General features: G+C 39.8%; 1 protein-coding gene across 3 annotated transcripts in view; it reads left to right on the forward strand.

Annotated features, from left to right (window-relative positions):
- The window catches only part of Phm (Peptidylglycine-alpha-hydroxylating monooxygenase), a 71,637-nt gene extending 58,709 nt beyond the window's left edge, over nt 1–12,928 (forward strand). The window contains exon 9 of one of the 3 annotated variants that reach the window (XM_045753576.2): nt 12,589–12,928. In XM_045753576.2, the coding sequence (XP_045609532.1) occupies nt 12,589–12,793 (205 nt within the window). In that variant the 3' untranslated portion in view covers nt 12,794–12,928. Of the gene's footprint in view, nt 1–4,351; nt 5,086–5,225; nt 8,222–12,588 lie in introns of those variants that run through there. The other 2 variants (XM_045753577.2, XM_045753575.2) reach the window with 2 other exon arrangements.
- Nucleotides 12,929–14,455: the final 1,527 nt, after the last annotated feature.

The raw sequence follows: 14,455 nt of genomic DNA on the forward strand, positions 1-14,455 counted from the left end.
TGGGGGTGGAGGCCTGGTCGAGGACCGGGCCGCAGAGACACTAAAAAGCCCCGAAATCATCTCAAGATAACCTCAAGAAGGCCTCCCTCACACAGGCACAGGGAGCGGGGAATTCTTTATGTTCACTCTCATAAAAGGAAACGTCCAGAAAGTAAGCAAAGTAAAACAGCGAAAAGAGAAATGCAGCAGCAAATGATTCTGCAAACGATCTACCCAGTAGTTAGGTCGAGCCCCATAGTTACAGCTAGTCATCGTCAGGTGGCAGCACCTCGGGAGCTGCCAATGTCAACATCTGTCAGTTCTTCGCGGAATGTCCCCCTAGAAGAACCGCTCCTGTTGTCGCCAAGCCTCTCTGATCCCAACTATATCTAGATAAGTGCTGACTATCATTTTGACCGTGTCCTGGGGGGAGGGGGTCCATTTTCTTGTGTATCACTCCATGACTTAGTGTAAGTTTCATGTGGGTGAGTTTACAAACCTCACTTGTGTGTAATTTGAAAATTGTCCACTTCGATCTGCATATGCTTAAGCCAGCCCTTTCCTAGGTGGTCATCTAGTGATACACCTGCTCTAACAGAGTGACTTCATTTCCCCAGTGATTTTTGGAGTTCATCCCATAGAAGCCGGCTTTCTGTTTAGGGTGACTCGCCATGAGTAGCGCATGGATCATTGACTCCTCTGCAAGACTCGGAGTTTATGAGTGTTCTAGAGTTTGCTGAATTAGGGGGCGCGCGAAGGTTTACGTGCTTGTACATATTGAACACGGATGATGCCCTTCTTAGCTGCGTTTAACCTGATGGCTATGCTCGGTATTATTTCTTTCAGTGAGCGTCCCTAATGTCTAGCTATCCTGCTTAGTTTTTACCTTCAAGCCCTGGCAAACCCTCTATTCTTTGGTGTGGATCATTATGTTTCAACCCGCTCATTATGTTTCAACACTTGCGCCTCGCAAGACTGAGGGAAGTCCATTGGTTTTGCTATAAACCCAGGGTCATTTGTACTGTATTCATCTGCTGCCTGTTGGGTGGGTATTATTCTCTCTCAAGGCATGTGACGTTTGGGTTTGCTAGTCTTCTGTTCACCTTCGTTGGCCTTTTTCAGCTTCTCCTGCCATTACATGACTTCACTGAGAATTCCCTTTCATTCACAATATTCAATTAACTTCTTGTGAGATGTCTTGCTTATCAATTCCAGGTTCTTCCTTTCAGTATGAATCTAGCACCAAAGATATTTACCTGGTTAGCCCAGGTTGTTGTGACCTGGTTACATCTTTTCAAGATATGTCTTAGCTTATCTTGATGCCTGACAGGTTTTGGCTCCCATCCAGTTTGTGTGACTGCAAGCCAGGTATCTAATTATTTTCCCAGTTAGCTTAGTTCGAAATTCTAATGAACTGGAGTAAGTCCAAGTGATTCCATTCCAAGTTTGGAATTGATTGGGCTTCATTTATGACTCCTGGTCACCTTCTATTTCCTTTTCTTCTGCTCTATGCAGTGTTGTCTCTGGTGTTGGAGCAATCTTGGATTACTCGGCAGTTGGTCGAGAGATTGTGCAGGTACCTGCCCTTTGCTTGTGTGGTGTACCCCATCAACGAAATTTTGCTCTTGAAGCTGTTCTGTTTTCTCAAGTTTCGCTCTTTTTTAGCTCTCGCCGAGGGCGAGATCCATGTGCCCTTCACCAGCGTTCGGTTTGCCAGTTTCCTCTTTGAGCTTCTCAGGGTTCGGTTCTTATCCCATCGCTTGTTGCGTGCATGGATGCCTCGGCCGTGGGCTAGGGTTTTAGTGACCAGTGTTCACTAAACCTGTGTCCTGTGTCAGACCTCCCGGGGGTCATTGAAGAGGTTCTCTCCTTCCGGGGTACTGTGCGATGTGCCAGATGCTATATTGTTACATGTCTAACACAGGTTTCATCTTCTCCTGTGGTGTCGGAAAACCCAACACCATTTACTAATAATAAATACAATATGCAGATAATATTTCTGCTGTTGTGTAAGTAACAAATTAACCCTAGAAATAGTGTTTATTCATAAAGAAAATGTAGCACAGTGGAAATTTCCATCAATAGAAAATGGGATATTATTGCCACATGTCGCTTTTAATTCACCAGCTAATTCTGTTGGGAACATTCTTAATACAGCAGTCTTTGAACTTTTAACATCATAAAAACATTTCATTTGAATTAACTTAATTATTAGTATCAAAATAGAGTAAATGTGACCTTTCTACCACTTTTTGAAATCTGGACAAGAGAGCCAGGGCGTCAGTGGAGGAGAGTCAGCCATTGTTAATTGAGCAATGGGTCCCTGGAGCAGAACAGCTCCTATATACTCCCTTGGACGAAGTGTTATGGAGAGTAAATTAGTGCTTCCATTATCAACACAGTCATCATCTAAACAAGGGAAGTGTCCAATTCTGAAGTCTTATCTAGTCATTCCTGGCCAGTAATGTTAGGTAGATAGGATTATTTTCCTGTTAGAACATGATGCCGCGACCAACCCAGAGTGAGTAATATTTTCATCTCTTTATTTAAATTGGCAATATTTCCTCTGATATAGCTGTCATAAATATATAAGATTACTATTATTATACCCCATAGTGTAGTCTGGAGTAGTGTGCTACTTTATTTGTGAACCTTGTCTGTTTTACTCTGCTTACTTTCCTGGACGTTTCCTTTGGTGAAGGCGGTCGTTCAGAATCCCCTGCTCACTGCCCGTCGGTGAGGCGGGACCGGATCTCTGGTAGGGAAATAAACACTTTTGGGAAGCGTATGTGAGCATCTACAGGGAGCCACCGAGAACAAATCAGAGTTTAGTTTTTAATTATGCACCTTTTACCCATCCCGTTGGCGGTAGTGGAAAAGGTTACAAGGGCATATAAGGGATTCTAGGACTCGACCCCAAAATTAATTTAGCTAAGCTAGCTAGTCTTCATGAGCTAGTTAGTTTAATACATATTTTAATTATATCAACAATAGTTAAACAAAATTACCACAATTACAGTCTCTAAGTGACAGGAACAGAAGAGGAAGAAGAATTACTAGTAACCTAGTACTCCAGTACACTAGTTGGGGGCCAGCCACACCCACTAAGTGCATAGACTGGCTTGTTCATCTGTGTTCATACTGGTTGTCTAGGACAAAATCAGCCATATAAGATAAGGCCTCCCTATTTTGTCATCCAGTGCGAGGCGGTGGAAAGGTTACAATCACATTTCATGCACTTCATATCTACTTTGTAGTTGTCAGTATAATACAGATAATTTGTTGTTTGATACACCAAAGAATATTGCGAATAACATTGTCTCTGGATCAAAAATTATGATATTGAATTTTAGGACGGATTAATTCATTCAAATGCATGATTTGAAAATCCAATACAGCCTGAATGAATTGGAATGAAGAGTTGTTTGCATGCCACAAACCACCGGAAGAGAAGGTTGTTTGGTGCAACGCTGGTTCCTTGCATGACAACATTTAGCGCAGCACAGAAATTTTGATAACAAATTTTTAATTTCGTGCATGGTGCAGCAGTTCAGTGCAGATTGTCTCATTAATATTCTCTCAACCTCTTCTTCACTTGATCTTATAGTATGAAACTAGTACTAATTATGGTACACTACAATATACTAGAAATAAGCTATTTTTTTCTTTAGCTTAGTTGGTTATTTTAAGTTGTAATGCTTAATTGACAATGGTTGTGTGTTGGTGTCCTGAGGTGCATGCTAGCTGTGAGGTACATGCAGTGATATCAGTAGTGTACTTTACATCAGAAGTAGTGTACTGTACGTCAGAAGTAGTGTGCTGTACGTCAGAAGTAGTGTGCTGTACGTCAGAAGTAGTGTACTGTACGTCAGAAGTAGTGTGCTGTACGTCAGAAGTAGTGTACTGTACGTCAGAAGTAGTGTGCTGTACGACAGAAGTAGTGTACTGTACGTCAGAAGTAGTGTGCTGTACGTCAGAAGTAGTGTACTGTACGTCAGAAGTAGTGTACTGTACGTCAGAAGTAGTGTGCTGTACGTCAGAAGTAGTGTACTGTACATCAGAAGTAGTGTACTGTACGTCAGATGTAGTGTGCTGTACATCAGAAGTAGATCCTTCCCTGTAAAATCATGTACATAAACACTGGATGAGGGTTCTTATAGGAAAATAACTTCTCAAAATATTAAAAAAATTGTTCTTTCAAGCTCTTCCACTTTAATTACACTACAGTATTCCTGTATTGATCTCTCTTGTGTTCATGTAACTTGACATGAAACCTTAGGAAGGAAGAGGCATTTCTAGCTCATTAATCCTTTTTTTCTAGTCCTTTCCTAGTAAAATGTTCACCAGTGCCCCTCCCAATACTTACTTGCAGCTCCACAAATGAGGATGAGATGTGTAACTTCTATATGATGTACTGGACAAACGGAAATATCATGAAGAAAAAGACCTGCTTCTCCCTTGGGCCCCCCTTCTATTACTGGACCCGTGGTGGCCTCAGCAACATTCCCGATAGGGATGCTTCCTCCTTGTCTGTCGGTACCTCGGCCCAGGAGCAAGGCATAGACCCTCACCAGATATAACATGTTTTGTCTTGAGGAACCCCTATTCTGGTTCGGTAAATGGTACTTCAACTCCAAGGCTGCTATATTATGCCTACACTATAATAGTGTAATGTAGCTAATGATTGTCTTTGGTATGTCAGTATACTATAGCATTTTTAATGAAGCTGCAGATTATGCATGACGCAAATATGCAGCTGCTTGTACTAGTTACAATGATCATAATATACAACTGATTGATATCAGTTCATTATGCATTCCTGCCAAGATATTCTTAGGCTAGTAAAGAAAAAATAGGCAGACAGCAATAGTAGCTTAGAATAGGTGCTTAACAAAGAAAATTGGCGAAAGGCCCAATACTGTGTTGTGACTTTTGATCTTTTGCATGGCATCTTGTTTTGGAAGACAATATATTTTTTGAAGCGCATAAGATTGTAGATTGTCTTTCAAACACTTCATAATGATGTTGGCTAAAAAGAAAAGTGCTTCATATTTATTTATCCTTTAAAAAATAGTATTTGTGTTATTTATTATATTGTTTTGTTGAGATTGCTTTTTTATTTTACACCCGAGTTTTGAGTGAGCACCACTTTATTACCACAGACATGCTGCTTTGCTTCCACTGCTTGCAAAGAACATAAATGAAAAAGATATTGTAATTAATACTTTTGACTTTTCTATCGTAAGGAGTACGAATGCTGATGAGATGTGCAATTTCTATATCATGTACTCTGTGGATGGAGGCATTGAAAACATACTTCAGCAGAAGGCTTGCTTCAGTGCCGGTCCACCGTATTACTACTGGAAAAACGATACCAGATTCAAGAACCTTCCTGATGAATAAAAATGATCTCTAAAAGCTGGAACACAAGTAGTAATGCCCTCGTACCTGTATACACAGTGGCAGATGTGGATGGGAAATTTCTCTTGAAAAACGTGAAAGGATAAGTACAGTACTGTATTTGCAAGAAGAAATGAATGATACAAATAAATACACAAGTGGATTATGGGTTCTTAAGTACTAGACATTTAAGGTAGTGTGAATAATTAGTGTAAAAATTTAGAACCAAAATTTTAATATGAAAGATGAAGAGCTTTGTCCAGAAATATGCAAATAAGCAAATGTTATGGCACAGTACTCTATTATATATCATAAAATTCCGGTGTTCAGAGGCAAATTCGTTTAAAATAAAGATCAAAATACGTGCTGAGGCATGGAGTGACACGTCAATATAGAAAACAGAAATTATAGATATAGAAAACAAATAAATTATAATCCAGTATTACCGTAATAGCAATACGGCTTACACATGACCCACACTGTACCACTTAGAAGCTGTATATAACAAGGGAATAAATGTATTTGTAATGGATGCTGTATAAGAGGTCATGATGGGTACTGTACACTTGGTGTTGTAAAGCTGTGGGTTGCTGTTGTGGATGACTGCTCAAGTGTGGTGAAGCGTGTTTATAAGTGAAGTTATACATTCTGTATTGTGACTCATTACCCATTTTCTGACTCATGGTGTGAAGAGGCATCAGTTCAGAAAAAATGGTGAGTAATGTGCTCTGGTGAAAGAAGGTTATAGATGTTAAATAATAAATTAGTATAAATATAATTCATCCATCCGTTATATCCAAATTATTAATAATTATTATATAATGAATGTACGAATAATTTGTAATATTATATTATTTGATGTCTATAACCTTCTCTTACTACTGCATATTAATCTTTTGTTTTGTTTTTTACATTAACTGATGCCTCCCCACACTGAGTCAGAACATTGGTAATGATAAGTCAGTACAGTATAGTACTTTTTACCTGAATTTATCCGAGTCATTTCCTTATTGGGATACAGGAAGACGGCAGCTTGTCAACGCTACCTCCATTATTCTTGAATATTTTTTCCAGTTGAATGGTAAACAAGCTTTGTCTTGGCACATACGTCTTCGCCGGGTAAGGTGAAAAAAGTATCTTATATTTAACTTTTTAAGCAAGTCTGTCTTAGGAGAACGTGCAGAGAAATTCGACTAACATCTTTGAAAAATTTACCAAGTGTGACATTTAGCTAAAAATAAGCCTAACGAATAATGAGGGAACCTTCAAGAAGTCGCTGGCTTCCTGTCCCCGTTAAGGCCACTAGAGATGATCGCCCTCGGGTAAATTCAATTAAATTCAGAACTCTTTGCTGTTTCAATACATGTTGTGCGTCTCTGTCTTTAGCTTCGACCCATAATCGTTGGCATCTTATTATTTGAGAATATTTTATGTTGTTTAATCCCTGCAAGTTTCCCAAAGTATTTTGTTTGTCTAGTTCTCTTCTCTCTTTCTTGGTTGATTAGAATCAGCTCTTTCAGCTTTTTTTTCGTACCACGTAATAAGACAGAATCCTCATTGCAAAAAACAGTGTTTTCAACTTTCTTTATGAACTTTGTGAGTTATCGTGACTCCACGCTGGGAAATACAAGTACTCCCCATCGTGGAGGGGAGTACAATTACTTGTACTTCCCATTCACTTTTGCCATCATAATGTTACTATTTGTTTCAAAGACGTGGTGCAGAGCGCTGTGAATCCCTCTTACTGGGGTTCCTAAAGGCAATTCAAATATTCGTTAGTTCAGAGTAGTGGTTCCCAATCTTTTTAAACTCGTGGACGAATTTTCTAACACTCAAAAGACCTGCGATACCCTGCACGCTTTCCAAATCTAAAAAATTGCCTAATCAGGAAGCCCACCATTTTTTACTAATTATCGATGTCTCAGATTTACTGGTACTCAGAATTCAGGTCCCGCGACCAACCGATAGGGATCCACTGGTATAAAATATGCCACTGTTAACACCCTACTTTCATGTTCTTCTGTTGTAAGACTTCGCGTTATATAGATTCTAGATCTATATCGTCATTTGTTTGAGAAAGGTTGTTCCCGTTGACTTATGTTTCATCATTTCTGCACCGCTCCTCATTTTTAGCGCATTTTACTTACTATTATTGAATTGCAATTGTTTACATCATCACTGCACTCTACGTCTTCTTGAGGTATTCTACAGTCTTCCCGTCTTGATTCCTCTAATTAATTCTGCATCGTCTGCAAACACTGACATTTAGGACTACCTGAGTGGTTGCGTAGTTGACATATATGTAGAATGGAATGAGTAGTAGGCCTAGTCCTTGTGGAACTCTACTTCTGTGGACCGAGGTTCGATTCCCGGCGCAGGCGAGAAACAAAATGGGCAGAGTTTCTTTCACTCTGATGCCCCTGTTAAATAGCAGTAAATAGGCACCTGGGAGTTATACAGCTGTTACGGGCTGCCTCCTGGATCTCTGTGTGTGTGTGGGGACGCCATTAGTTAGTAACATTTGATTAATTGACAGGAGGCGGGTTGAAAGAGCAGAGCTCAACCCCCGCAAGCACAACTAGGTGAATACAACTAGGAAAATGCATGTCTCACAGGTGTTGAGTGAGTGTGTGAATGTGTTCCATGGGAGTATGGCGGTTCAGATATATGCAATGGAAAAGAAGCAAAATAATAAGAAAGGCAGAAGGGAAAATAAGAAATAAAATAGGATTGAAACAATTTGACGAGATATTTCCTAATTTAAAACAGAATATACCAATACAGTTGTTCTTAAACCACACCTACACTGTACCATGTCATATTAATAAACAAATGCACGCAGTGACCTTTTTTTCTTAGTTCCTGGAACTATCCCTGCTGCTCTCGTCTCTACACAGCATCCAGGAGCATCACAGACCATCACCTTCCCGTCAACTCACTAAACCCCGCAGCCAACACCTTCTTGCTCACATGAGTATTAGCCTACTCAAGTGACTAGCATACTCAAGTATCAAATGATACTCATACGCATATTCATCTTCCTATCCCACTTGAGAACTACTTAACCCACCTGAATACCAGTGTCTAGGGACAACACCAGACTGGTCCCAGAACTGAGAGGTATGAGTTACGAGGAAAGGCTACGGGAATTAAACCTCACTTCCCTGTAAGACATAAGAGTTAGGGAAGACATAATCAGTACCTGCAAAATTATCTTAGGAATTGACAGGGTAGACAAAGACCAACTATTTAGCATGGGTGGATCGCGAACATTGGGGCCACAGATATTAGAATGATTATTTTTTAGTGACAGGGTAGTTAACAAATGAAATGCACTATGCAGTGATGTGGTGGAGGCAGACGCCATACACAGTTTCAAATAAACATAAGATAGAACCCAATAGGCTCAGGATTCTGTACACCAGTTGACTTACAGATGAGAGGCGGGACCAAAGAGGCAAAGCTTAACCCCCGCAATCACAAATAGGTGAATATCACTCATTCGTCTTACCCCACCTATGTACCACTTTCTCCTTAACCCGCCACTTAACCTACCTGAATACCACCCCTTCCCTCTTAACTCCCCTGAGGGCCACACCATTCCCACAATCCGTAGGAAAGCAACCTCTCTCACTAAACAATTAGAAAACCTCTCCATCTCCCTGACTCAATATAGCGACTAAACATAAACCAAGAGAGTTAAGTCCCATGACCAACTAAACTAGAGAATCATTTTCCTAACCAACTAGTCGACTTCCCTTTACCTATAACCAACAGAAAATCACCCTTTACCTTTAACCAACTCGAAGATTACCCTTATCTATAATCAACTAAGACATTACCTTTACCTATGACCAACTAGAAGATTGCCCTCGTCCTATAACCAGATAGACGAGTACTCTTTATCTATAACTAACTAAACGATTATTCTTTACCTAATAAATTACTCTTTACCTATAACCAACTAGGAGAATACCTTACCTATAACCAAGTTGGAGATTACCTTACCTATAACTAAGTTGGAGATTACCTTACCTATAACCAAGTTGGAGATTACCTTACCTATAACCAGCTAGGAGAATACCTTACCTATAACCAACTAGGAGATTACCTTACCTATAACCAACTTGGAGATTACCTTACCTATAACCAAGTTGGAGATTACCTTACCTATAACCAACTTGGAGATTACCTTACCTATAACCAACTTGGAGATTACCTTACCTATAACCAGCTAGGAGATTACCTTACCTATAACCAACTAGGAGATTACCTTACCTATAACTAAGTTGGAGATTACCTTACCTATAACCAAGTTGGAGATTACCTTACCTATAACCAAGTTGGAGATTACCTTACCTATAACCAACTTGGAGATTACCTTACCTATAACCAGCTAGGAGATTACCTTACCTATAACCAGCTAGGAGATTACCTTACCTATAACCAACTAGGAGATTACCTTACCTATAACCAACTAGGAGATTACCTAGCTTTGGTTACTCTTCCTTCGTCAACCCGAGACCCCTCCTTCCCAACTGAAGAACTATTAGAGAACCTGGGTTCGAATCCTGGGCAGAGTAGGGCCACTGGGTAGGCTGACCATACGTACCGTTTTGAATGCGACAATACTGTTATTTGTTGTCATATTTCCCGGCCGTCCCGTCGTTTTAATAAAAATATCAATCCTGTTCCGTTTTTAATAAAAACTATAAATATATTTTAAAATAGATCAATCACAAATTATTATTCATAACCAGCAATCGCATATCAGCATCACGGCTTCCAGTAATTCGTATAACCACAGAATTGCATTGTTAGATACTAATTATCGGTATGAGAAACGCTGCCTGTTTCTGCCCGAAACGCTGTGCGTGTTAGTGGCTTTGCAAGAATATAATACCAATATTATGTACTCTCACAAACCCATTGTACCTTCTTGAAAATAAATTATTATTATTTTTATTATTATACAAAAATAACATATACATGTTGGCAAGCCTTGCACGTCTTCACTGCACTAGCGTTAGTTTTTGCTTTGCCTCTATGTTAACCCCTGGCTTTGTTATTCTATGCCGGTGGCTTAAACTTCATATTTGTTAAAGCTTTAGGTCTATCCTTGTAAATGTCAAAGAGACAAAACTGCAGTTTTAATTACGATCTCCAGATGGAATTCAAATTGATTAAACAGGACAAACTGTGAGGTGATGGAACAAAAGTGATCTGCCAACAGTGTAATGTCCATTGTTCCGTTGCTCGTGGAGGAAGCAGCGACATCAACTAACATCTACGTAGTCAGAAACATAAAGATGCTGAAAACACTCTGGCTTTTAGTATATAAATTTGAGTAAATTTTAGTAAATTTGTAGTAAATTTTAGCATGGGTTATGTCACCGAAGAATAATTGTAAACTCAGCATGTTTTGTAATAAAACTTTTTTTTATCATCTTACTTTTTCACGAATATAGAATATTACATAACTCGTTTTTGCCATCACAATGTATTTGTCTCAAGGAAATGTGATCACCCTACCACTGGTAGGCTGATCTCTTTACAGCACGTCACATTTTGACGTATGCTTTACCAAAGACCAAAAACTGATGTACAAGAAAATGGTAGCGGCTTGCGAAATAGATATAATGTCCTGTTTTCTGTTCGTGTGTCCTCTGGTTGGTTGGGCTGAAGTACTCTAGTATGACAGTTTCTTGGCGTTGAGAATGCTTGCGAGAACGAGCTGCTCTGTTAAAATGCTCCATGAAGTACCGGCGGATCAGGAAATAAAATGACTGAAAGATGGTGTTCTGGGAAAGATACACAGGCCATTCAGTGCCGAGTGGTTAATGTCCTTAAACCTGATACCTAAATCAAAACACTAAAAATCAGAGACCTGCCGTCTTTTTTGTATTAAATTGAGAATAACCCTAATCCTTCTATCTATACACGAGAACTACTACCTCTCCTTTTCCAAGCATGTAACCACCTCTTTAGCTAGTCAACAAGAGTCTACCCCACTTTCCCCTAACCAATCAGAAAACCTCCTTCTCAGCCGTCAATGGGTCACTGCCCTTCCTTTGTCAACCAGAGACGCGTCCAAACACAGAGAACCACCAGCTTAACCCACCAGAAACTAAACAAACCAGAGAACCATACTCTCTCTCACATGTAAATATTCTACTTTAAACCAAGGAACAACCTCGCCCTCCCCCTAATGCACAATATAATCACTTCCCCATTTACTCACTTGAGAATTAACAATTCTTCTAACACAATATATCAACCCTTTTTTGGTACCACCCCAATAGATTAACTACCCATTCCACTAACATATGAGTACCACACCCTGTACGTGTCAACCCACCAAAGAACTACGCCATCCACACTACAGGAGCAGCCTGCCCTTTCCATCATCAAAGAGACTTTTGCAGGGTTCTCCTCCTCCTCCTCTGAAGATGTGTCATCTGCTTTAACCAACCGGTGAGTACCTTAAGATTTGTATGTAGATTATAACTTTAAAAAATGCATGATTGGTGCCTGTCTATGTGTATACTGTTGTGTCGTTTGTATATTATAATTATGATCCTTTGAACAGAGCATTGAAGCTTGTTTCTTGTAGTTCCACCCTCTCCCAACCACTTACACAGACACCTTTAGAAGTGTTTGGCACCATTTAATCTGAACCTATTCAGTCCACGGTTAAGCCTGATCCACCCTCAGTTTAATCTGAACTGAAGAAATAACCCTACTTGATTTTTACTTGATTGTCGTCCTGTCTAGATAAGCCATTTGAATGTAAAATACTGTATACAGTTCTATACAGTAAATACCTGGTGTATCTTCTTACGGGCATTAACAATAAATATTGTTATTTTAAACATTTGTGTATATGGTTGATGGAGAGCGTTGCCTCACTTGGTAATGAAGACAAATACAAAATTCTGTTGATCTGCTTATTTACTGCATTTTGATAATTAATTACAATTATATCTATGGCTATTTAAGAATAAATTATGACATCCATATGCACATACATTTGTACTCTACATATATAACATACCGTTTCAATTAAATTGTTTGAATAACGGAAATTAAACTTTTCCCAGTATTTTTGTCATAAGCAAAATAATGGTGATGATAATGGTATTGTGACACATCTTGGGTGGAGCGTCTATATTGATTAATGCTTCATCACTGCCTCTTGCTCTCCAACAGGCCCTTCAACAAGGATGAGATGTGCAACTTCTACATTATGTACTGGACGGCGTCATCGGAGCCATTGCAAAAGAAATACTGTTTCAGCTTTGGCCCACCTCTCTACCGCTGGCAAAAGCAGTTCTTCTCCATCCCACACGATGCCTCCGTCATCCCTGCCTCCCAGGGCCCACGCTACCACCACCACCACCAACATCATTACTGAACCTTTCAGCAATTTTCCCAGAACTACTAGAACTGAACCCCTTGATTGTAGTCCTAGGTCCCTGTTATCATCACCACCACGGTATCTACCGAATATTATAATGATCCTCCAAGGGCATGCTATCACGAGTATCATTGCTTAATCGAACTCCATGACAACCCACCACCTACTCTCCACAATGTAGTGACTCCAATCACTACATTGTACATGCACTAGTACACAACTATTAAGCGAGGGCACTCTTGTCAGTGTGCACCTTCATGACATATGTTAGCTTCAGGGTGTTCCATTCACCTCCAGAGATGTGCAAAGTATTTTTATGCCTGTGCAACAATACTTTTAGAATACGTTTTCTGAATGCTCTGTTTCTCTCTAGCTTTTATACGATGTTAAAGCCAATATTTCTATCAATCCGATATTGGAGGAGTTAGCATTGACCTTCTTATAACATTGCATGCCTGCAGAGGTTATAACAAATTAATTTCCTGTTTACCTCAGGATAAAAGGAAGTATTCGAGAGACTTCGATTTTCCCAAAAGTAAATAGAATTAAGTTTTAAGAAGCACAATGTTGTTCAAAGCTCACGTTTCTCAACTCCAGCCGTTGGGGTTCTTGGTGATAGGAGATCCTGGCGTTTACACATTCCAGCTACTTATTCTATCACACTCGATGAATTGCAGAATCAGTCTCTGGTTTCACTAGGCCATGGTGTTTACGCCATGGCCTAGTGAATGAATCTAGTGAATCCAAATAGAATTCATAAATAAAGCTTGTATTCTGTGGATTCTGCTGCTGATGGATAGTGACTGGGCAGCATTTCTGCCCACACTTGTATGAAACGGGTCTGACTGTTGCTCTAAGAGTCTATGGCATTACACTTCTTTGCAGGCTCATACACATTGAAGTTTCAACAAACTAAATGTTTTTGCAACTTATTGCAAAGGAATTTCATTACATGTTTATTTATAAAAGGTTTTAAAGCCAAGAAGAATAAGTGAGCAATTATACTGAACATCAGGAATGACAATATTCATCATAATGACTTGCTCAAAATAGTTTTTTGAATGGAAAGTATAAAAGTAACTAAAGGCGTTAGAAGCGCTAAAGAAGCGGGCTAAAAGCGATGGAAACTAAGGATGTTCTTGCCATCAAGTAGCCAGAAGTAACCCCCCTTCCCCAAATCTGACTCCAGAATGGGCAGAGCCGAGTTTCTTTTCGGGACCGGGAGCAACTAGAACACTACCAAAGGAATGAGGTCATCTAGACCGACCGGTTGGGAATTGCTCCCAACCTACTCTCGGTTCGGAGCAACTGAGGCCACCCAGCCCGCAATGACCAGACACAGCTGGGGAGGATATCTGACCTGAAAGACCATATCCTAGATAAGGGAAAGGGACTGACCAAATCTACTGCAGACTACCTGAAATAATCCAAAAAGCCCATGAATCGTGGGACCAGAAACTAGCAAAATGAGCAACACGCCCTCTTATATCAGTGTCCAAGCGGCAAACTGCGAAAGATCTGGCGCATATCATGAGTAAAGCCACTTTTCTGCGACGTATAGTTGTGATTTCCAGCAGAAAAGGAACTCACGCTGAAAAACATAATGTCCTTTAAATCTGATTCCCAAGGATCTACCTCGACCATTAGCAGACAGATGCC

This window comes from Procambarus clarkii, chromosome 29, assembly GCF_040958095.1.
Source record: "Procambarus clarkii isolate CNS0578487 chromosome 29, FALCON_Pclarkii_2.0, whole genome shotgun sequence".
In the NCBI taxonomy this organism is placed as follows: Eukaryota; Metazoa; Arthropoda; class Malacostraca; order Decapoda; family Cambaridae; genus Procambarus; species Procambarus clarkii.